The sequence below is a fragment of the Hesperophylax consimilis genome, chromosome 16 (genome assembly GCF_061612785.1).
Source record: "Hesperophylax consimilis isolate HC1 chromosome 16, BYU_Hcon_1.0, whole genome shotgun sequence".
NCBI lineage: Eukaryota > Metazoa > Arthropoda > Insecta > Trichoptera > Limnephilidae > Hesperophylax > Hesperophylax consimilis.
Window position 1 is genome coordinate 1,861,624 of NC_142851.1, and position 25,297 is coordinate 1,886,920.

General features: G+C 34.5%; 2 protein-coding genes across 2 annotated transcripts in view; one reads left to right on the top strand and one right to left on the bottom strand.

Moving 5' to 3' along the window:
* Nucleotides 1-22,206, top strand: part of LOC149416522 (glycerol kinase 3-like) — a 29,127-nt gene extending 6,921 nt beyond the window's left edge. Inside the window, exons 5-12 of the mRNA XM_089640801.1 lie at nt 3,333-3,545; nt 3,932-4,034; nt 4,391-4,498; nt 12,027-12,246; nt 12,591-12,796; nt 15,440-15,574; nt 15,857-15,955; nt 16,526-22,206. Of these exons, the coding sequence (XP_089496927.1) occupies nt 3,333-3,545; nt 3,932-4,034; nt 4,391-4,498; nt 12,027-12,246; nt 12,591-12,796; nt 15,440-15,574; nt 15,857-15,955; nt 16,526-16,623 (1,182 nt within the window). The 3' untranslated portion in view covers nt 16,624-22,206. The remainder of the gene's footprint in view (nt 1-3,332; nt 3,546-3,931; nt 4,035-4,390; nt 4,499-12,026; nt 12,247-12,590; nt 12,797-15,439; nt 15,575-15,856; nt 15,956-16,525) is intronic.
* On the bottom strand, nt 4,692-9,921 carry LOC149416523 (uncharacterized). Its single transcript, XM_089640786.1, has 3 exons — nt 9,788-9,921; nt 8,754-9,271; nt 4,692-4,707 (listed from the first exon to the last, which is right to left on the bottom strand). Exons 1-3 carry the CDS (start codon nt 9,833-9,835, stop codon nt 4,692-4,694), a joined length of 582 nt encoding a protein of 193 aa, XP_089496912.1. The 5' UTR covers nt 9,836-9,921.
* Nucleotides 22,207-25,297: the final 3,091 nt, after the last annotated feature.

Below are 25,297 nucleotides of genomic sequence, written 5' to 3' on the forward strand. Positions count from 1 at the left end.
AAATACATGAAATTGGAAATTGCTGGATATACAACCTACTCAAGTTTGAATAACAAAAAACAAAATGATGGTGTAATTATATACATTAAAAACGAAATAAAAGCCGAAGTTGAAGAAATTATTATCACAAATGCCAATTGTTTAAAAATTAAAATCAGTAAAGAAAAAGCTATATTAGCAATCTATCGATCGCCCTCAACAAGAAACATCGACCCATTCCTTAAATCCGTAGACGAGGAACTCTGCCTTCTTAAAGAAACGAAAAACATATTTATTATTGGTGATGTAAATATAAATATTTTAGAAAATGGACACCCTAAGCGAATTCAATATCTGCAGATGCTAGCATCCCATGGACTGGAAAGCTTAATAAATGTTCCTACTCGAAAAGTGGACAACAGTGAAAGTTGCATAGACCATATAATGAGTAAAACAAAAGACATTACTCAAACTGTTGTATTTAATTCAACTATAACCGATCATTATACAACTATGCTTTCAATAAAAATAAACAAGTCAAATAAAATGAAGAAAAAACCATTAACAACAGAAAAAACAGAAATCAACTGGAATATCATTAAACATAATCTACAATGTACCGATTGGAAAAAACTGCAAAGTATGAACAATACAAATGATGCATGGAATTATTTCATAGAACTTCTTCAGAATAATATACTATCTAATACCACAAAAATTACTAAGAAAATCTCACACAAAAATGTACATATTAAACCATGGATTACACAGAATGTTATAAACTGCATTAGAAAAAGAGACGAGTTACACAAGAAACTTAAAAAAATTCCATACGATATACACACGTTAAGATACTACAAAAGATACAGAAACATTTGCAAAAAAGTTATTATGTGTACAAAAGAAACCTACTATAAGAAAAAAATTGTAGATTGTAAACAAAATCCCAGGAAAATGTGGCAAATAATAAATGAAATAACCAGTTCTAAATCTGCCAACGTTACATCAATTGACGTGCTGAATATAAACAATGTTCCCAGGACATACGCTGATAATCCTGACCAAATACTTGAATACGTCAATAATTTTTTCATAAATTTTTTTTATTTTTTTTTTATTATTGATACATTTTTTTTACAATATTTTATATTTCAATTTAGTAATGTTGGCCTCACTGGGTTGTTTACCCGTGCTGAGGCCCCCATGTTATAATTTAAGAATTTATACATTTAAAAAAAAAATAAAAAAATAATAAATATAGGATCAAATCTAGCAAAGCAAGTTACAAAATGTAATGAAGATGTACAAATAAACGAACCACCTGAGCAAGGAAATCAGCTCAATTTTAAACAAATTACAGCTGACGATATCAAAAACACAATTTCTTCTTTAAAATCAAATATTTCTTCGGGGGAGGACACAATCTCAACCAACGCAATAAAATATCTCTGTAAAGAACTTATCGAACCACTTACATACTTAGTCAACATGTCTATAACGAATAGCATATTCCCTACAGCCCTCAAAAAAGCGATTGTTATACCAATATTTAAACAAGGATGTAAAAATGACATAAACAATTACCGACCAATAAGCCTACTAAATGCATTTTCAAAAATATTGGAAAGAACACTAAAAAAACAACTCTTATCCTACTTAGAAGACAATAAAAAATTATCAAAAACTCAGTATGGATTTAGGGAGAACTTAAGTACTAGTGACGCCATAGAAAAAATTACCGATATGATCACTAAAAGTTTAGACAGTGGAGAAAAAACTTTGGCAATCTTCATAGACTTACAAAAGGCTTTTGACACAATAGATCACAAAATACTTTTTTCAAAACTTTCAAAAATTGGTATGTCATGTACAACACTAAACTTACTAAAAAGCTATATGACGGAGCGTACACAGAGCGTCCAAATTAACAAGAGAAAAAGCAAACCTCTCCTAATCAACCATGGAGTACCACAAGGAAGCGTACTAGGTCCGATATTATTTTTAATATACATTAATGATATCTGTAACCTGGAAACAAGAGGAAAAATCATTAGTTTTGCTGATGACACAGTAATTTTATTTAAAGAAAAAGATTGGATAAATACCTACAAGGAAGCTGAACACGGACTTGGTCTCCTGCAAAACTGGCTTAAAAGAAACTCCCTGACGCTTAATGTCAATAAAACAAAATATCTGACATTTTCTAAAACAGCCAGAGGGCAGCCGTCAGAGGACCTTAATCTCAAATTACATTCATGCCAAGGAATTTATCAAAAAAATCAAGGCTTATCATGCCTCTGTCCCACTATAGCACACTCCAAAAGCATCAAATACCTATCTTGGAATTGAAATTGATGATAATCTCCGTTGGAACTCACATATAGATGTAATTACAAAAAAACTAACCAGGTACATATACTTCTTTAGAAACATTCGCAATATCCTCAATATAAACGATATTAAAAAAGTATACTATGCTTTGTGTCAATCACAAATAGAGTACGGAATAACTGGATGGGGGTCTGCCTTGAGCACTCACACAGAGCGGCTCAATATAGCACAAAAAGGAGTATTAAAGACTATACTGAAAGTTCCGCTTAGAACTCCGACAGAAGAAATATTCAAAAACTTCAATGTTTACAATGTACAGAAACTATATTCAAAAAATATTTTATTTAAACTGAAAAAAAACATATCCGAATACTCCACTGCCCAACATAAATACACAACCAGGGCAAAAAGCGAAAATATCCTGATTACTCCCAGTTTGAACACATCCTTTGGACAGAGAAATAATAAATTCCATGCTATAAAATTGTTCAATGCTCTACCAAATGAAACCAAAAAAATAAACGAAATGAGTATATTTAAAACAAAAGTCAAAACATGGCTTAGAGATCAAAGTAATAATCAACTTACAAACATTATGAAGACAATGTAAAGACAATTCAAAACTAAATACAAAAATTTAAGAAAAACTACAGGCCGCCTCAGAACAGGAAACCCTAGTGAGAAGGACTGTGAAAAAAATACAAAAAATATACTTATATTATACTTTAAACCTTATGTAGGTGTTTTGCTATTGATATTAATAAAAAAATAAAAAAAATAAAATATTTTTTTAAATGCAAGTCGATTACCTAAATTAAAGAGTATGTGATGTAAAAAACAACTTAGATTTTGCACAAAATTCTCGTTTGTGGGAAGTGTATTACCCCCTCTCCGAATTTCGTCACCCTCTACATTTCCTGTAACTATTGGTGCGTTTCACTCCCTTCATGTATCTCCTGAAGTGACAGCTTCCTGTTAATGTTATACAGCCGCAGATATGTATAATATTTTGACTTCTGTAGAACCTAACTGGCGGCAGCAATGGGGGGTCGCACGTGACGGACGTGACCAACGCGTCTCGCACGCTGCTGATGGGGCTGATCACGCAACAGTGGGACGCGCGTCTGTGCGAGCTGTTTGGGGTGCCGCAGCACCTTTTGCCCACCATCTGCTCCAGCTCGCAGATCTACGGATACATCGTCACCGGTTCCCTCACCGGCACGCCCATCTCTGGGGTAGGTGCGTTGGACTATAAACCTTTTAGAAATATTATTATTCTATTTAATTGAAACAGTTACTTTGTATACACCACTTTTTAACAAACAAAGAATGTTCTATGACAAAGTTAATTATTCTCAAATGTTATTGGTACCCGCTGTAGGAACTGAACTCGGGCTGACTAACCAAACGTCCCACTAACCGGGCTATCGACTTCTCAGTTGTGAAGCTATATTAGTTATTCAACATCTTAGTTTTATTGTATTTTTTCGTAATTATTGCGCAGTTCACAATATTACATGCTAGTACTTATCTGTGGTTGCCTTTTTTACATGTAAATATATGAAATAGTGAAAAATATTAAAATTGTGGTAAGTTATTATTATTTATGTTCCTCTTCTAGTGTTTGGGCGACCAACAAGCAGCCTTGTTGGGACAGAACTGCCTGGAGTTTGGGCAAGTTGAGTGCACCTTCGGAGCGGGCACCTTTCTCCTCTACAATACAGGTACTTTCTACATCCCCTAATAACATGATCTCCTGATACTAACATGTACTCAATCATAAAATAATCAATGTTTTATTCCATGAGATTCAATACTATCGATTGAAGATACACTCTAAGGACGGGTTGTTTCGGAGAGTTTGAACAATTCATCAAATTTCAACGTTCATTTTCGGGTTCTGTGAAAGACTTATTCAAGTTCTGTTTTTATATCATTGTAGGCTTGTTGCTTGACAAAACTGAAATAAAAACAGAACTTGAAAAAGTCTTTCACAGAACTTGAAAATGAACGTTGAAATTTGATGAATTGTTCAGATTCTCCGAAACAACCCGTCCTAACAGTCTGCTTTATCTTTCAGGAACCTCGGTGATAAGATCCAAGAATGGCCTCCTGACCACGGTGGCGTACAAGTTGGGCCCAAATGCTCCTACCATCTATGCTCTGGAGGGTTCTGTGGCTAATGCTGGTATGTTCATCTTTATTCTTTGCTATTTCTTGATTTACCTCCATGCAATAAAGGGCTTCTATTTGCAGTTAGAATAATCAGTCGAATTTAATATTTCAATGACCGCAAGCTTATATATTTAAGTCCAAAAGGTATAACCAATTGACCAGCTCAGTTACGGAGACTCCATTGAAGCCAGAGTTATGTTAACCTCTCAGAAGTTGAGCAATCTGTACAAAGCACTTAGGTAAATACTAAAATAATACACAATTGTTGCCTCTGTAGAAGCACTATTAGTTATTGTTTAGTTTGGATCCCCTGAATTTGTGTAAAATCCTAGTTGCGCACAGACGCGGCCCGTGACTGTAGTTACCAGCAGTGCATTTCACTTTTAAAATGTACCTAGTCTGTAATTTAGGTGGAGCAAATTAAGAATGGGAACACCTACTGCAATTCATTCTATCTTCTAAGTTATATTTGTAAAATAACTGATTAAATAATACAAAATTATCTTGAAAATAAAGGACACTCAATTCATCGTTGAAAATATAGCGAAACCGTTTGATTTCACCGCGAACGAGTTCCAATGTGTTAATGTTGTTGCGTTAACATTGAACATTAGTATTTCTAAGCGAATCCATTCTAAACGCGTTGTATTACGCATGATCAAAGTGATGCAAAATTCACTCGCCGTCAAAGCACTTCGATAATGCACGGATGGGTTATGTATCTGCACTGCTCTAACACGTAATTTGACGTTAAGAGTGTAATCTGTCTCGCTCATGTCACCGTTTCGGCTACTTCGGGCTGTCTCGATACCGCCCGACGCTGTTTTAGTAGTATGGTAAAAGTTGGTTTTGTGCATATCGGGGTATGCACGACCGCTTGCTTTTGCGCGGGATTTTTTTACTAGAAGATAGCTCAAATAATGACCTGACGGGAATTACGAATTTCTTACATCGATCACTGGGGCACAGATGTCGTTGTAATTTGTTATGTGGAGATTGAAGATAAGCAGTGCAATGCACAAATGCACGTACCAAGGAACCGCCTCTGGTTGCGCACTCTGTTTTCTGCATGCAACAGGTGGTCGAAGCAACTTCCACATTGACAAATATTTCTCCTTACCAAAAATAAACCTATATTCTACATTCACGGCAATTATTACAGAATAACAGGCATAAGTGGCACCCTTGGCGGTCATAATTCATAATTTAAATCCATATATTTTAATATACCATACACTTTAGATGTATTTAACCTTTTACATGCCACGATAAAAACAAAGCTTGTGTTTCCATAAGGGGTTACTGAGATACCCCATGCATTTAAATATATATACAGGGTGTATCGGCACTAACCCGACAAACTTTAACCAGCTATTCCTTAGCACATTTGGAGTAAAAAATGTTATGTGCACTTTGCTGTCCGGTAACGTTTTTTTTTAATAAAAAATTAATTAAACATATTTTCACCACATGTCACCACTGTTTTATCCTTTGTCAAAATTTGAAAGCAACATCGCAACTCTCGCGTGTTGCTGCGAACGAAGCCCGTATTACATAATCCAGTACCAGAAAAGAAATATTTTATTTAACAATAATGATTATTCACATTTTTCGTATGCGAATCACTGATTGTCTTCTTGTATTGTACACATCAGTTTTATTTTTGTATCTAAATTGTTTCACCTCTGGAATGCTTTGGTTTCACCTCTTACGCGTTTCACGTATTAAATAGTCTAATTTTGAAACTAAGAAACTAATTAGTAGATTTCCTGAATTTATAATCGAAGTCCAATAATTCTGAGCACTTTTAAAAACAATTTTCCTCACTTAGGTACTTATCAATAATAATAATTGGATTATTTGAACAGCGCCGTTGTTTTTTAAATCACCGTAAGTGCTCTGTCAAAATGTTACTTGCTAGGCTATCCTACAACGTATATTTTTTAATAAATTTAGTTATTTACAACTTCGCGGAATGTGATTTATGAATATTATTGCTTATGTTAAAAGCCTTCCAGAATTACCGGAATATAACGAGCAGCTTGACACACTTAAGTTTATTTCCACTAATTTGAAGGTACAAAGAATGTATAGTTTTAAAAACAATCCCGATGAATCAAAAAACGGTTCATATAAAACTGCTGCGCAACACACTGAGACAAAGGAAAGCACTCACACAAACGTCATGACTGCATTGGATTGACCACCTGCAAATGAATGCTGCCAGATTGCTAATTTATTTAAACAATAATTATTAAATTTTATTTAAAATATCGCAATTTTTTTAAAAAATCGACAATAAATTACAACTATAATTTAAAAAAAATATTCTTAACCCCACGCTTTTTCGTAATTGATTAATTAATTCAGAATTTAAACGTTGCTTGAAATGACTAGCCGTATTTGGTGACCAGATCTGAATATCCAGGTTCAGAATTTAAACGTTGCTTGAAATGACTAGCCGTATTTGGTGACCAGATCTGAATATCCAGGTTTAGAATTTAAACGTTGCTTGAAATGACTAGCCGTATTTGGTGACCAGATCTGAATATCCAGGTTCAGAATTTAAACGTTGCTTGAAATGACTAGCCGTATTTGGTGACCAGATCTGAATATCCAGGTTTAGAATTTAAACGTTGCTTGAAATGACTAGCCGTATTTGGTGACCAGATCTGAATATCCAGGTTCAGAATTTAAACGTTGCTTGAAATGACTAGCCGTATTTGGTGACCAGATCTGAATATCCAGGTTTAGAATTTAAACGTTACTTGAAATGACTAGCCGTATTTGGTGACCAGATCTGAATATCCAGGTTCAGAATTTAAACGTTGCTTGAAATGACTAGCCGTATTTGGTGACCAGATCTGAATATCCAGGTTTAGAATTTAAACGTTGCTTGAAATGACTAGCCGTATTTGGTGACCAGATCTGAATATCCAGGTACTTCCTCACCTTCCACTCCTTCCCTTAGCCATAAAACTTACCCCAATTCAACATAAAAATTGTTTAAATTATCGGATGTAATGAAATGCATAATAATTAGACCCCAAAATACTTAATTATTCAGGGAAATAAACCCCTGAGTCATCAGTTGGAAATACCAACGACATTAAGTGAAATTAACAATGCAATAATCCTATTATTGCATTGTTTAAAATTTCACTTAATTATTAGCATTAGCAAATAATATTGGGATTAGCAAATAATAATTTACGACAATTTACTCGGAAATCAATAAAGCCAGAATAATAAAAAAAGAAAGTTATCACTTACGTCGTCTGTAAGTGGCTTTACCAAAGTTTGATAATGCCGTCAGAAGGTGAAACAGCTGTCACGCGTAATAATAATTACAACTAGCAGAACTTGTTTATAAACACACTGTTTTTATAAATTTTTTAATAAGACTGTTAAAATAAAAAAAATCTCTAAATTGAAATGGAGTTCTACAAACTAAACTTAAAATCAAATAAATTTATTGCGAAGGTTCAAAGTACTGTACTGTAATATTATATTAAATAATTTTTACGTGTTTAATTATTGTTTAAAGTCAGATTAAAGCGATTAAAAAACCCACCTGGCAATTCTTATTCGAGTTTCGTTGTTTTTACGTATTGGCGCGCTTACAAGCATCAGTCGTCTCATTTTTAACCATTAATATTTAGTGTGTAGGAAAGAGAGAAGACGCTTTTCGACACACTTGTCGAAAAACTTGTTGAATGCCGACGGGCATACTCTTCTACAGATTTTATTAAATATTGATATGTAGGTAATATTGATGTGTAAATGAATGACATTGTGAGAATTTTACCAATAAATAATAAATGAAAATGCGGACATGTAGTTTATGTTAATTTTTTTATTGGAGCATTTGTTCGAAGTGACTACCATTATTTTCGATGCAAGCGTGTAGTCTTGTTATATTTTGATTATTTAAGTTTGCAGGATTTGCTTTAATTTCTGCAGCGGCTTCCATCACTCGTTCGAGCAGTTGCTCTCTTGAGGCTATTGGCTTAGCATACACTTTTTCCTTGAGAGCCCCCCACAGGTAGTAATCCAGGGGGGTCAGGTCGGGTGATCTTGGTGGCCAAGCAATGGCCGGACTTCCACGGCCTATCCAACGACCAGGAAACTCGACATCCAAGTAGTTCCGCACGGCAATCGAATAGTGTGGTGGGGCTCCATCGTGCTGGAACCACATTCTCCGTAGTAATTCGAGGTTCACATCTTCCAGAATCTCGCCCAGTTGCACTTGTAAGAACTCCAAATACATCGGTCCATTTAGTCTGGGAGGCAACTCGATTGGACCGAGTATTTGATTTCCCAGGATTCCTGCCCACATGTTGATGGAAAATCTGTCCTGGCTCGACGACTCCCGAACAAGCTTGGGGTTTTGTTCAGCCCAATGGTGCAAGTTGTGCACATTTAGCACTCCTGTTTTAGTGAACTGTGCTTCGTCGGTAAACAATATGTTTTTCATGAAGTCTGCATCTCTTATGACATTATGCAGCATTCTTCTGCAGTACACGACTCTGGAAAAGTGGTCATTCTCCATGAGGCCTTGGCAGCGCCTATAGTGAAAAGGTTTGAGCCCGTGCTTCTTCAGAACTCTCCATACCGCCATGTGTTCCCTGTGTCCTATCATCAGAGCGACCCGACGCACGGACAGCGTGGGGTCTTCGGTAATTAAGTTCAGGATTCTCTCCTCAACTGCCACAGGAACGATGTTGTGTCCTCCGCCGGCGCCTTCAATCCGTCCGATGCCACAGTCACGCAATTGTTGATACATCTGAAACAAAACAACAAATAACAACTGCTTTTATTATTCAGCTCAGTAATAATGTCAAATAAACAATCGCGGGCTTTTTCACTCATTTTATTTTTAAAGAACACTTATTTTAGGCACATATCAGAAAACTTACGTTTTCTCTTCATTTATTTCATTTTTTTATAGTAAAATGTATAACAAAGTGTTTTAAATTATAATTTTCTTAACTAGGTACGGTTGATATCTTGGATTCACAGGGGTGAAATTGAATTCAAGTAATTTAAATAATCCCATGGTGAGAAAGGGAGTGAATTCAATTGCAGTGAATGATGCATTTATTAGAGATTAAAATTAATTAACTTTTTAAAACGCCGTTTAGTGACCACTGAACACAAATCACCTAAAGTACAATTTACATTTTTAAAGTTGGTGGCCCCTTGTTATGTTTTTAATGTTCCCAGTTTAAATTTCAAAAGCGCTTTTTGGCATTATCAATGAATGTAAATAGTTTCAATAAACAATTGATAGGGTACAAACCTGGACAAAGGTAGCATGGTGTGGGACGCGTCTTCCAGGAAACCTCATGCGATACTCCCTTACGGCTGCTCGTGAATTTCCATTGCAAAATCCATAAACAAAAACAATATCTGCTTGCTCGGCAGGTGGATAATTGAGGGGCATATTTCAACAGTAAAAACTTAGATAACAAAACAAAAACGAAACTAGAAACTTGATGACATGCGAACTCCCAAAACAGCACTGACCACTGATACGAGACGGGGTGGCGGGAACCACACGGGACTTGAGACAGAATATGTGTGAAAGAGATGACAGTAGCGCGGCGTTGCCAATTATTTTACCCCTATACTGTGGGCAGTAGCGGAGTGTGGAAATTTTATTTATTTTTTGTTTTTAAAAGAAAAAAAATGTTACCGGACAGCAAAGTGTACATAACATTTTTTACTCCAAATGTGCTAAGGAATAGCTGGTTAAAGTTTGTCGGGTTAGTGCCGATACACCCTGTATATATATATATATGGTGTGAGTACCGCACAAGAGTCACAACTGCTCCCAACCCCCTGGAGGCAGTAAGGCCTTACTGCCTAAGGCTATGGCATCCCCAATTGAGATATTTTGTGAAGCTGAAGGTAGTGGGGAGGGGAAGGAGATCAGTAAGAAGAAGGTGGGAGAGTACCGGGAGTATAGGGAGATCTGGTCACCAAACACCGCCAAATCTGTTTCAATCAATGGTTAAATTCTGAATTACAACAGACCAATATTGACAGTATCTTCCACTCTGGAATGCGCCGCAAGTGTACTATATATTATCATACTATCAGTTACAGAAAATGTGTTACAATGTACATAGTAATTATTTCACATAATGTTATGGATAAGATGTACCACCGCAATAAAGCTAGGCTTGTGTGTGTGTGTGTGTGTATGGGGAAGTGTTATTATGTTTGTTATTTCTTTAATTAAATTTTATTTATTTAAACCAAATATACGCACTATAGATGATCTATTTAAGGTTTAACCTATGTGTTATATTCTACACATTCATAGATGGCGTTAATTAAATTATTTTATTAAAATACACTTTTTGCAAGATATTGCTTTACAATTTTAAGACAAATTATTTGTTTGCGCCCGTACACATGCAATATGAATATGAATAAATAGTTTTGTCTGTAAAAAACTAAATTTCTTCAAGAAAGGCATAAAAACACAATATTGGATTGAATCATCTCTTGAAAGAATTGAGTTTTTAAACATTTCCTCAGAAATAGGATATGAGTCACACCCTATCTATTCTATCCATGTTTACATTTGCAATAACTGTTCTTAAGATACGCGTTAGATGTTAATGAAAAAAGGTAAGTTGAAAAATATGGAGGGCCCTAGATTTTTTTTTAAACTTCAAAGTCAAAATAAGTTTGAGAATCTGTGATCTTAGCTGATACATGGAGGAAAGTATGTTATAATTATGTCCTAAATCCTGTATCTAAATTTCGCTAATAACAATTAGTTCATGTTAATTAAGTGTTAATCTTAAGGCGATGCACTACGTCGTGTAGTAATTTAAATTTAGACGCTATCAATAACAACCCTTACGTAGATGGCGATAAGGTTTAAACTCCCGCTTAACACCATCCGCAAGAAAAAAACATGGCCAAAAAGTGCCTTTTATTTTATTTTGTGGATGTTCAGGCATATATATTTATATTTTTTCGATCATTTTATAAATAACTTAATTTGCCACATTATACAATAAAATCATAACCGAAAAAGGGTTCGTAAGTAGGAGATTTTGAACTTTAAATCAGTTTTCATAGGCCTTTACATTATTTTTTTCTGGGCTTATAAAAAGACTTATTTAAAAAATACTCAATTATTTCAAAGGCCAAGATGTATTCTACTCGCAGTATTTAATTAAAGCATCTGAAACATTTCTAAGTGACCAAATTTTCAAACCAAAAACACATGATTTTGCATTACTACGTATGGCATCGCCTTGATTGACTTACCAGGTGAGTATGGTACTGTATATTATCTCCATATATAGTTAGTAATAACATAGATCATTGTAGAAATGTATTATATATTTGTACAGTGCCCTTGAGGTGATTTTGCACAAATATGGCGCTATCTATCCAAATATTATTATTATTAAAGTAATTTCACAGACTTTGGTTAACCTGTTTGCATTGGGAAGGTTAAGCATCATACATTTAGCAACAAATACTTTAAATATAATGTTTGAATGTATATGCAGGTGCTGCCTTGGAGTGGCTGCACTCAGGTCTGGGTCTCGGTGATGGGCGCACAGAGCAGGAGGAGCACCACAGTCACACCCTGGGCGGAGAGGCAGAGGGCCCCCGCCGGGTGCTGGCGCGGCTGGGCTCACGTTCGCCACCCGACCCCACCAGCCAGGTGTACTTCGTGCCTGCCTTCTCGGGCCTGTATGCGCCCTACTGGCGAAGGGATGCTGGCAGGTGAGGATCATCCCCTCAATACTTCATAGTTATATTAGTTTTGTTTTCTTGATACTGTTAAAAGACAGACCTGAAATGAAGTTTGCAAACCAGGCTTCAACCTCCGTGCAATTGGAGACAAAATGATACATTTTTGTCTCTTGGAAAGCGAAGTTTTTGTTTAGAGTTATCTGCCACAATTTTATGTGGCCATTTTTTATGACAAACTTGCATTGTGTAACTTTCGAAAAATGTTTTTTAAATGTTGAACAAAAGGTACTATAAAGATTTTGCAGACTAAATTGATGAGGCTCTTATCTGAACCCCTTATTAAAATGCAATACCGAATGAAATGTGTCTTCCAGCATCCTGTGCGGGCTGTCCTCCACTACAGGGGCCAGCGAGGTGCTGAACGGGGCCCTCCGCAGCTGCGGGCTGCAGACGCGGGCGTTGCTGCGGGCGCTGCAGGCGGACCTGGGGCTGCCCGCACCTCCCTGCCTGCTGGGCGGGGGCGCTCTGGGGGCTCGGGCCTTACTTCAGGCCCAGGCCGACTGCACGGGGATACCCATTGGTTTGTACATTATATTTTCACTATATAATTGGATACAATTGAGCCATTTTATCAAGATAACGCTGTTTTGTGCAGGTCCATTCAAATTACGCGCCATACATCCATCTACGTTCACAGCAAAAATCTCAACCACAAATGGCAATACAAGACTTATAGTGATGATAGTAAATTCTAATCAAATCCTTCTACTTTTGTACCGCCCAATATAAAGTTTGCTTTTCTTCTCCTAAACACGCTCATTAACCCCTCCAGCGTTTGAGGGTCATATATGACCAGGCGTCCATATTTTACAAAATATGTAGTATTTTTATCTTTTCTCTATCACGCGAAAATACATAATTTTTTTGACGTTAGAAAGAGAAATAATAATTCTTTCCAGTTCGCCTCAAATATTTTTACTGGATTCCATTGATAAAATCCGCAAAATAGCCAAAATGAATAGTTCATATTTCACGCCGCTATCGTAACAATCTTAAAAATTAACTATAACTTTAAAAATTATTTTTTATTATATGAACGAGGTAAAAGTGAAGGTACAGTTTTCTTACAAATTTCCTAAACAAAACTAATGTGATATCAAAATCTCCTAATTTTTATATGATTGGAGTAAAAATGTGGTTAGTGTTTTTCACAATATTTTTCATGTTTGATGTTAAAATTTTATTATTTGGAAATAGTAATGTTTATTTTAAATGCTTACACTAGAAAGATAATTTTATCTAGTTTCAAAAACTGTGTTGGTTTTTATGGAAAATTAAAAAATAAGATGTATATAGCGCATTTGAAGTACACAGAAAACATTGCAAACTGAACAAATATGATGAAAGTACTGAAATATGTATTAATAAAATAAATACTGGAATTAATAAAGCATTTCCAATTACATGTGTTCCAATTATGTCCTCTGCGTGCAAACTGTAAATTTGAACTACATTTCTCTAATAAACAATAAACAGTGTTAATCTCAAGTAACCTCCCAGATAAGTATGGTACTGTATATTACCTGCCTTTACAGAATATAAATAAATAATAATATTCTAATGCAGTGAAGTGTAGTGAAGTGATCAACGATCCGGTGGGTGCAATCTGTTAGCCATAATTTGATAATACAGTAGAACCCTGTTAATTCGAACCCTGATAATTCGAAAAAAAGCTTATTTAGAAATTTTCGCCAAAAAAATATACATATAAAAATTTCTTCATTCATAATGGTTTTTTTAATTCGAAATTCGTACATTGAAATTTATTTTTGTCCGCACACAAAAATTATCGAGATGAGATCGATTTTTGCGAAAATAAATCATAATCATCGAAAATCTAAATCTGACAGACAGCCGTGGTGGTAAAACGCGAAAAATGTATTTTTACGTGGTTATACATCGTCCTAATTAGTATTATTATTTTGTATATCTGAATTGATTACACTGGATTGTCATATTTTTTCGAATTTATTTATAATATCCGAGTTTGAAGGGCTGAAAAAATTCAAAAAAATTTTCAGTAAATATCAGATTTTAAAAGGGTCGGCCGCGGCAGAAATCAGCCGCGTTATTTCGATTTGTGTGTAAATATATTGTTTTTTTACAAATTTATTTCGAACATCTGAATTTAAAGGGATAGCCGCGACGGTAATCTGCCGCGAAAATTTGATTTAAGCTGAAATGTATGAAATGGTTACGAAGTCTTCCACGGCTTCTATTCTATCTAGAGAATAAGTCGTAATATTACGAATTTACTCCGAAGATACTACCTGAATTTGAGGGGGCGCCCGAGGACCTTAATTAACAGCGAATTTTTTTTTTTTTTTTAATTTCAAACTATATGAAAATTAGTTAATTCGAAATTGATTTTTGATGTCCTGTGGATTTTGAATTTACGGGGTTCTACTATAGTTTGTCTAGTCTATGTTAGTACTAAGAGAGTATTGTAAAAATATATTTGTGTCGCGCCCTTGAGGTGATTTTTCGCAAAAATGGCGCTATACAAATCATCCAAATATTATTAGTAAAGTCAAGACATATTGACCATACATTGGAACTGACGGTTTGTGCCCCTGGTCATTATTAGGATGATAAAGTTAATGCAATTGTCATTATTACGAGGAAAATGTTTTATATCGCCTTTGTGTTATTTGTTCATATGTATGTTGCAATATGTATTTAATTTTATGGAATTTTTTGTTAGTATTATGGAAAAATGGTTTTTTTTTTTTCTTTTACTGTTTTTGTACTCAAAAATTATTAATAAACTAGTTGCACCCCGACGTATGTTGCTGTGGCTCAGTCTGTCTGTGTAGAAACAATAGCGCGAGTTTCTTTTTACGTCCAACAGATGGCCCTGTTTTAAAATGAAAAACATGTTGTCACAGGTAACATCTATATAATATAGGTATATAAAAACACATCCATATTCGAATGCAATGTTGTGTCAATATTTCAAGGCATCCATCCGGTGAAGAACTTTTGGAGATTTTGAACAAACGAACATTTTTATTTATATAGATTGAAGAAAAATACATAAAACGTGTTGTCTGTGAGTGAAAATATCTTATTACATATACATGTGTATTGGCTCACTACAGCCAAATGAAATGTTTAATGCCCGTATCATTGATAAATGAATAAAGTTAAATGTTTGTTGCAGTGCGCCCCCATCAGGTGGAGTGCTGGGCGCTGGGGGCGGCCATGGCAGCGGCCAGCGCCCCCGGGATAGACGTCTGGCCGCAGCACGCCCTCCCCTCCCCCTCCGACACCTTCTACCCCACCACCACTGAAGACGGTCAGTCATCACACTACATTGCATCTAACTTCTTCCTAACCTATCAACTCTGTCGGGCCACCCAATACACAACAACCCTCTTATAAGATTGCCACATAACGAGACTTTTTAAAACATAGTTTTGTTTAAGTTAAAAATTACCTGGTTTGTTCTAAATAATATTAGATTTTCCCAAATTATAAGTTTATTTTTTCAGATCCCTTAGAAAACCTTTTGGGAAAGTTTCACTATTTATAGTAGGAATGTTTGAAGTCTCTAACTTGTGGGTTTTGTTTTTTGCAGAACGTGAAATGATGTACGCAAAATGGCAAATGGCAATTGACAGAAGTTTTGGTTGGTCTACCAATGATCAACCATTGTACGATGATAAAGATGATTGTGGTAAGGAATTAAGTATATTTTAATAAAAAAGATCTTCGTAAGATTCTGCATATTATTTACAAATATTTCTTACCTTGACCCTCCCCGCGCCGGTGCTGTCAACTGAATGACATGTCTGTAATTATTTCAATTTCTCTGTAAATATACTAAACACAGTTTTCATATTTTAGATGTTCCTCAACAATATATTTATGTATTGGATAAAATAATTCAAATTTGTATCTTTGATCGTCATAACTCATAACAAATATAATAAGCAGTAATTGTTGATTGAAGTACTAGTACATATTGAATTATTTGGCGGGTTGGGAATAAGCCGAAGTAGCTCAGTGATCCAGAGCACCTGACCGGACATCAGAAGGTGCGGGTTCAATTCCCGTCGGCGGCATTTATTTTTACTCCGGAGATATTTTAAATTTGTATGGATATTTCAGGCTACCAGTTATTGCTTATACATAATAATTTGTTATCCTTTGTGCTATGCATTAAAAACCTTGTATTAAATACATTAGTTTATTATTAAAAAAATAATGTTAGTAATAATACTTTGTTAAATGTTTTTTTTTGCAGATATTAGAGAGAGACGAATATATGCGTCTATTCCTGCCGGCATTTTCTTTGTATCAAGCTGCCTTCTCTTACTCCTCGCCAGTAAACTGAAAACCTGAACAAACCAACTGTCATGGGATGTTTCATGCTTTTGACAGCTTCTTTTGCATTTAATTAGAAACTATAGGATCACATCATAATATTATTATATACATCACCGTAGCTAAGTATCCGATGTTTCAATAATTTATTAATGTTTGTGTGAACTTTTCAAAAATGAAAAACAAATCAGTAACGTTGAAGTGGCTCAGTATTGAATATTACCGCTCGTTAAGAAATGACAAATATTTATTTAGTTTTAAGATGTTATTAATAATAATAGGGAAAAAATGTTGTGTAGTTAAATAATTTCAAGTATTTTAAGTATACATTCTTACCTTACTTAAGAAAAAATCAAACCAGTTTGTTTTTTTTCCTGATTTCGGGATTTTGGCAAAACCTTTTTTTAATGTGTTTCTATTCCACCATTGCATTTTAAGCCCCTAGTACACGTTGGGCCAACATGTGTACGCTGTTGGCGCCAAGATCCTTTGATGTGTTCAATCCAGTTGGCCGGCCAATGTTGGCGGCCAACGCAAGCAAGCCAAGTGGTCCAGTATGTGGTCCTAGCCAGCGCATTGGCCCAACGTGTACTGGCAGCCTTAAGTACCAAAAAAATGTATTGTGTTTTGTTTTTTTATTATATTTAAGAGAAAATCAAGATATTGAATTAAAATACTTTAGTAAAAAGCAAATTTTTAATGCTATGTACCTAGTCAGTTAACGAATTAACACACTTCCTATGAGAAGGGTAGCACTACCTTTTACTCCAGTCCTGCTTGACTGGCTGTAAAGACATTGCTGTCCGATGATTCTATATGAATATTGTATACCAATCTTATTGTACAGGTCTCAACTATAAATATGTTTATGTCTAAACAATGTGATACAAGTCACCCATTTTGTTATCTTCTTGTCTCTTGTGTGGATATTTAATCAAAAGGAAACTATACTAAACCTAAATCTGTAGAATGCGTAATAACATTCAATAACTTACGGCACTGGAGATGCGGAAATCGTTATTTTTTTTTGTAATGTAAAATACATACCTTTTGTACACATTATACATCACTAAATGGCCCTAAACTGACTTTACACATTATACATCACTAAATGACCCTAAACTGACTTTACACATTATACATCACTAAATGACCCTAAACTGACTTTACACATTATACATCACTAAATGACCCTAAACTGACTTTACACATTATACATCACTAAATGACCCTAAACTGACTTTACACATTATACATCACTAAATGACCCTAAACTGACTTTACACATTATACATCACTAAATGACCCTAAACTGACTTTACACATTATACATCACTAAATGACCCTAAACTGACTTTACACATTATACATCACTAAATGACCCTAAACTGACTTTACACATTATACATCACTAAATGACCCTAAACTGACTTTACACATTATACATCACTAAATGACCCTAAACTGACTTTACACATTATACATCACTAAATGACCCTAAACTGACTTTACACATTATACATCACTAAATGACCCTAAACTGACTTTACACATTATACATCACTAAATGACCCTAAACTGACTTTACACATTATACATCACTAACTGACCCTAAACTGACTTTACACATTATACATCACTAACTGACTTAAACTTCAGTTTATGGAGTTGTTTTACAAAGTAGACACTACTTATAGTTGGCGTGTGGTAACTACTATGTAAAAAAAATTCATTCAATTTATGTACATATTATTATCAAAGATATAGCGGTTTGAAGCAAAATCCATTTTTCAAACGGGACCGATATTCACCCGCTTAAAGGGTGTTAAGGCAGTACTGCAAAACTCCTATTTACTAAATGTACGAACCTATTTATTGTAAATATAAAGGAGGTGTCTGGGGTTAAGCGCACTAACGTTGAGAGGTGATTCTACCTGCTAGTACAAATAAAATAGGTAACTTTTTTCAAAATTCTATTTTTCCCATATTTTTTTTTTTCCATGGAAGAATATATTTTCTCCATACAGACAATTCAACATTTTATTTACCTGAAAACCAGGTACCTTAAAATGTTGGAATTTCAATAAGTTATCGATCCTTTTTACTTGTACTATCATGTAAAACCACCTCCCAAAATTAGTGCACGTTATCCCCGGACATCTTGTATGTAATAAAGTTTTAGAATGTAGATTACACTATTCTACCTTCTAACAGTTTATTATGTAGTACATAATATAAATATTTATTACCCAGATGATAATACATATTTTTCTTACTATTTACCCTGGAACAACAATTTCAAATATTATATATTATGCTAATGACAAACCACGCTATATGCATAAAAACTTTTTTGGGCGTGGCCTAAACAGATTATTCATTGAGGAGTCACACTATGCTATAATCTTCCTCTCCCTACGGCAGGAGAAGGGGTCAGATTTGGGTAGCTGCCACTGAATATCATTTCTTTATACAGGATCTGTCATCTTGACAGCTGACAGCCACTTGATCACGGCAGCTCCGCAAATTGCCTGTGTTTGCATCATTTTAAAATACAGCCTGGCTAGCAGATTGTGGCATATCATCATCGGCACGCCCACACTTATACAATATATGTCAGGCATGACATATCTGTATGGTATTGTATAGCGATCGATATGGTGATATGTATAGGCTATGCCCAAAAACTTTTTGATGCGTTAGCGTAATGTGTCAGTACCATTATCCTGTAGTTGATAAATTATTGTCATATTAGTCGTCTATGTTGCTTTGTGCACTTCTCAGGCCAGTTAATATGATAGAATCTATCATCTGTGTAACTAAATGTGAGCATTTATATCATGATATATTATATTTATGTGGGTATTCATGTATGAAACAAGAGTTATCTAAAAGGAAGTGGGAGCAACAAAAATTAATGCATATTAGTCTATGTACAATATACCATTGGCTTGCTGTGAACCTAACCTAACTTCTTTGTACATGTCGACACTGGAAAGGTAAATGACTAAAGGGCCATTTAGCAGTAGGCGCTTTACCCACTTATCCTATTTTTGACCTGCTTTAGTTGACCCCTTAGTTACTACTGATCGCTTTTGGGAACAGCTCATAGTATCTCCCTTACTGTCATGATGAGAAATATGATATAAACAGTGTTAGAAAGAGAAAGCACCACACTTTATATTCAAATCTATAAGTTAACCACAAAAGAATTTAAATATACACCTCTATGAAACCAAGGGTTACAACCGCAGTTTGATAAAAAATTATAAAAGTTTGTGAATTTTTTACTAATTATTTCTGTAGAACCGACAAAAAGTAGAGTGAAAGTAAGGTTTATATCTAATAAAATGTGTGTTTTTTTTTGTTATCAGTAATTTTAGTTCAGTGTTTGGATGAAAATATTTCAGGTGAGCCATTCTTTAAAACTTTTTATATTTTCATTCAAAATTTTAACAGACCAAAAATTATATGTTTATTTCTAATACCAAAATTTGAAAGCGCATTTCATCACCCTTTCAAAACAGTTACAATTCAGAAAAATAAAACAGTTACGAAACAGAACGGATACATTCAGAAATATTCCATTTTTATGGATTTTATTGCAAAGCGGAAATACAAACGAATTCTCCGACCATCCGATGCTTCTTTAAGAAAAATAACAGTCAATAATATGCCAGAGGTCTGAGAGGTTAAAAGACTATTACATACAGTGTTTCGGTCGATGACAAAAATGACCAAGACAAACACATAATTAATTTGTAACTCTTTTCAGCAAGCCAACAATATTTAAATAGTATTTTATCAATTTTATCTCCAAATGTTGTATTGATAATGTAAATATAAAATATGTAGGTATAGCAATTTTGTAGTTACCGGTCGAGGAATTTTTAAAGGGGTTATTATTCACCCAAACAGTATTAATGAATAATTAAGGTCATACATTTTGTTGTCTTAATATCCCATGAATAATGTCTATCTGAATATATCACTGTTATTTCATTATAAATATCTTATATATAATCTTCCAAGGTATTCATATTGTTTTCTCTAAATAACTGAACATTATATGATATGCATAATATTCTAGAAATTTATTTAATTAGTACAAAATTTTTCATTGCACCACCAAACTGCTCATTTTGTGTTTGAAATTTTTAATTCACGTGATTGAAATTTATTTTATTGCAGGAAGAGAAAATTATAGTAAACAAGACTTTATATTTTTGATTATAAAACGATTCCTTTATTATTTTTAAAATATGGAAAGAAATATATTTTACTTAAAAATATAACAGTACAAAAAAACATCCCACAAACTCTTCGATGAGCCTTCCCCGCACAGAGTTTTGGCAGCTGGGCGGAAAGGCTGGCTGAATTAAGTCATTCCATGTAAGTCCGCCTTGCCACGCTTGCTATGCAAGAGTCGGTTGTAACCCCTCAAGCGCACCAAGAGATGTTGCATACCAAATATTTAAACATAAAGTTGTCTGTAGAATCATCTACTTTCGGAAAGTACCACTAATCCCTGAACTCCGTTTGGTTAAAATAAAATAAAAATGCACTTAGAGCATTGTGCTTTTTACAGTTACTTTAATTTTCTTATGAGCATCTTGGTGTTGCCATTTAAAACCTTTTAATCGATCGCAGAGCAATCAATTTTATTCTTCTGAATAATATCAGACTGTTCAACTATATTTATTCAAGTACTTACCTACTGAATTTGTTAATTTATAAATCAATGTATATAAATAGATATTATTATGTATAAATGAATGATCTGTATATTGTTTTCTTTCCTGGATTATAATATATTTTTTTAGGCGCATTATGGCAACCAAATTGAATTGGGGATCACAATCCTCAGCAATAAGGAAAGAACTAAAGAAGAAAGATAACCATATATTTGCCATAAATATTTCTCATAACTTTATTATCACCGTCATGTTTTTGGAACATCACTGTTAATGTTCTTGGTGATTACTGCAGATTAAAAGGTTGAGACTTTCAGTCCTATTTTTTTTTTCTGGGGTATGTTATTTTTTATTATAAATGGTAGCTATGCACAGCTGGTTTGCCCATTATTAACCGCCACTGCGTCGAAATTCTCAGTCTTTTCTTTCTAGAGCCTCTATGTTTTGCAAAGTATCTCTTTTAAGCGAACTGTCAAAATGCAGATTGCCCAAGAAATATCTTCACATTACATTCGATTACAGATGAATTATTTATTTTTAAACTTATTCCAAAACAAAATACGGTTTTTGAAAGCAGATGAAAGACTCTTTTAGATTTTTGTATTAATTACAAAGCATGGTGTTCTCTCTTTCTAACACTGTTTCAATCATATACAAATCACAGTAATACAAAATGAGATAGCATGACTTTTATGAATCCGTGTCAGTCTGGGATAAATATCTAAGGGTCAAGTCAAGCCAATTTTTCGACCCTTTATAAGTTTTCTAAAAAAACCATAGATAATGGTCTGCAAGTTGGATGTGTGTGTAGGCGACTTAAGTTCACTACAGGCAACTGGTTTGCCTGGTAGTTTACCAACATACTTTTAGGCTAGCTTTAGACTTGTAAGTTTTTTCGTAAATATACGACTTCTAGCCAATGGGCATATTGCATTTTGAAAATCCAATATGCCCATTGGCTAGAAGTCGTAAATTTACAAAAAAACTTAGAAGTCTAAAGCTAGCCTTAGAAAACTTGTGGGATCGAACCATAGGTTTGACAAAGAAAGGACGGCCGAGCCTATCGACGCGGTGGCTTCATTTAGTCCTGGGCTGGCCAGCTATTTGTAAAGGCCAAGACTTGTTTTATATGTTTTTTTTATTTTTATATTAACTCCACACAGGAGGCCCTGAAGAAAATAATTTCCCTCAGGGCCTATGCCTATTGAATAACAGGAACTTCGAAATTATTATTATCACTGTCAAATTATTATTTTTATTTTTAAACCAATAAAACGTGATTAAAATGCACCTTCGGAAAATACAGTTTACCCAATATATTTTTACAGTAAAAAGCGCTGGTAATATATAATATAAATATATTATATCCATAGCCTCCCCCAAGCTTAACATTAAATTAATTAATGCTATATAATTTCCTTAACATACATAGATACATAGTGTCATTGCAAACATTCAAAATAACCACTGGCTTTGAGTAGAAGTGATCACCAAAGTGTTCTTCTAACATAATTTTTTTTTTTCTTAAGTTTTCTTTTTAGTTGACATCTGAGAGTATGTGTTCTAGTCACCCGATGTTAATGGAAATGGATTTTAATATTTGCAATCCTCTACGGTTGTTTTGTTCATAATTTTTGTATTGTTCTTTTGTTCATAAATCTATTGAAAAAAAAAAATTTGAAATCTATTCACTCTCCCTTCACTCCCAATACACATTCCCTAAAGTTAATTCCAATAACTTGGTGACCGGGTATCTCATCAAAATGACAGTTCAACACACCTTCAAAAAGTGATATAAAGTCACGAAAAGTGATGAAACAAAGAAACAGGTAACTATTTAACCTAGTTTTTGTTTCATCACATTCAATGACTCTATATTACTTTTTAAAGGTGTGTTTAATTGTCGTTTTGATGAAATATCATGGAACCCAATAACTTATACCCAATCCAAAAATCTGAAAAGAGTTCGGTCAATGGCCCAGTTCAAGTCTATTATTTTTATTTCTTGATGTGTGTATAAACTTAAGACTTGAGAACAAAAGGCTAGATTCCTCTTTTTTTTAGAAGTGAAACACTTTGTAAAAGTTGAAATTACACCGATTTTATTGTTGTTTTTTCCATAGTTTATATTGCTACCGACACTCTGTGGAGATCACTCCACTAACGGAGAGCGAAATATAATTGTCACTTTGGGTTCCTTTAGCTTGGAACTATCGAAGAGAAGTGAGTTCCCTAATCAAAATTGGAACTTAAATAACATCATTTCGCTGCCTTTAAAGAAGGTGCAAACTAGCGACATCTATATTCTAAATCAGTTACTCTTTTTAATTATAATTGGTTTGAAACTCGGAGCAATTTCCAACAATGTGTTTCTAAAGTGCGTAACATATTTTTATATGTATAGTAGACAGCATTGGTTGAGGAAGAGTCGAGATTCTCTGTCGGCAAGACGTGTTTCGGTTGAAGATTGTTTATGTTAGCATAATGGTCTGAGCCCTTAACTTGGTTGGGCATTAGAGGCCCATGATAATCTCACATAACAAGATTAATAATGCCACGTCAGATGGCACACTTTTTTATGTTTGTTTCAGTCAGTTTTTATTCCTTACATTTCAGAGGAGTGACCTTCGTTTGTACACGGAATTTGTGTGTAGTTGAGTTTTTAATTTCTTAGTTTGTTTTGATTTTATTTTATTTAAGCATTTCACTGATACTAGAAGAGCCGGGCAGAAGCAAGAAGAAGGATTCGGGTTATAGTAGAAGCTATTAGAACCAGATTGGTCTGACGGCCCTTCTGCGTGGGGATTAGTTATTGAGATCCAAGGAGAGACGAAACGAGCCAAAAAGAGTCATAAAGAGAGACGAATCGGCGAGCCTAAAGGGAAATGCATAAGAACCTATAAGAAGCAAAACTAAAGACTCAAGCAAAAGAGCAAAACTAAAGACTTTTCAACTTTTTTTTAAATATTATTTCTGGCTTTCACCCTTCAAGGGTGTTCTTGGCCATCATTTTAAATTGTGGAGAAATGAAAGGTGGAAATTAAATATTAATTTTATTTAAATAGGAAAATTTCAAAATTACAATGGAAATTGGAGTCGAGTTCAGGCTTAAAAGAAATGATATGTTGAATAGAGGGGAGACAATTTTAGATAAGGCTTAATAGAAGAGAGAATATTTTTTTAGAGAGGGACAACCAAAAAATATGTGATCTAAAGTTCCCATCTCTAGACCACAGAATGTACAATCTGGGGAGTCAAGGACGTGAATTTTAAAAAGGTGGGAAGGAACGGAACAATGTCTGATCGTCATTCGAATAAGTGAAGGAATTTCCTTTCTAAAAAAATGGGGGAATTGTTGAAACCTGTGATGAAAGGCTTTAAATCACAGTGAAAGAAAAAACAGATAAACCATAGCTGCAAGAAAATATGCAAATTATTTATGAAAACGGACATGCTAACGACATCTGGCGGAGAAAGAATTGATCCAGCTTGCTTGCAGTAGACACCTGTAATAGTTGAAATTAAATCAAGGTTCCGGGACGAAAGCAGAGAGGTCGTAAAATCGTCTAGGACGACTGGTACTTCCCCTTTCCTAGGCCTAAAAATAAATATTGAATTTTGTCAACCAATAGATCTGAACAAAGAGCTATAAAATTTTGAGTAACCAATCAGTGAACGGAGAGGCGTACACCAAATACAGACAAAGGAATGAACTGTGGATCGGGCAATGAAATAGATAATTAATGGCTTCTTCTTTCCCACAGAAATTAGAGGTGAACGCACTTTAGGGTCAACATCGACTTTCAAGGTGACAAACTCCTGGGAATGTTTACAATAACTGAGACGTTTATGGGGTATCGAACCATTGAAATCGGGTGCTTGGAAGTTTTACAAGTTGTAAAGCGCACACACAAAAATGCAATGAAAAAAATTATAAACGTGATAGTATAAAAAAGGACGGGAAAAGCGAAGGAAAATCACTGGCAGAATTTTCAACT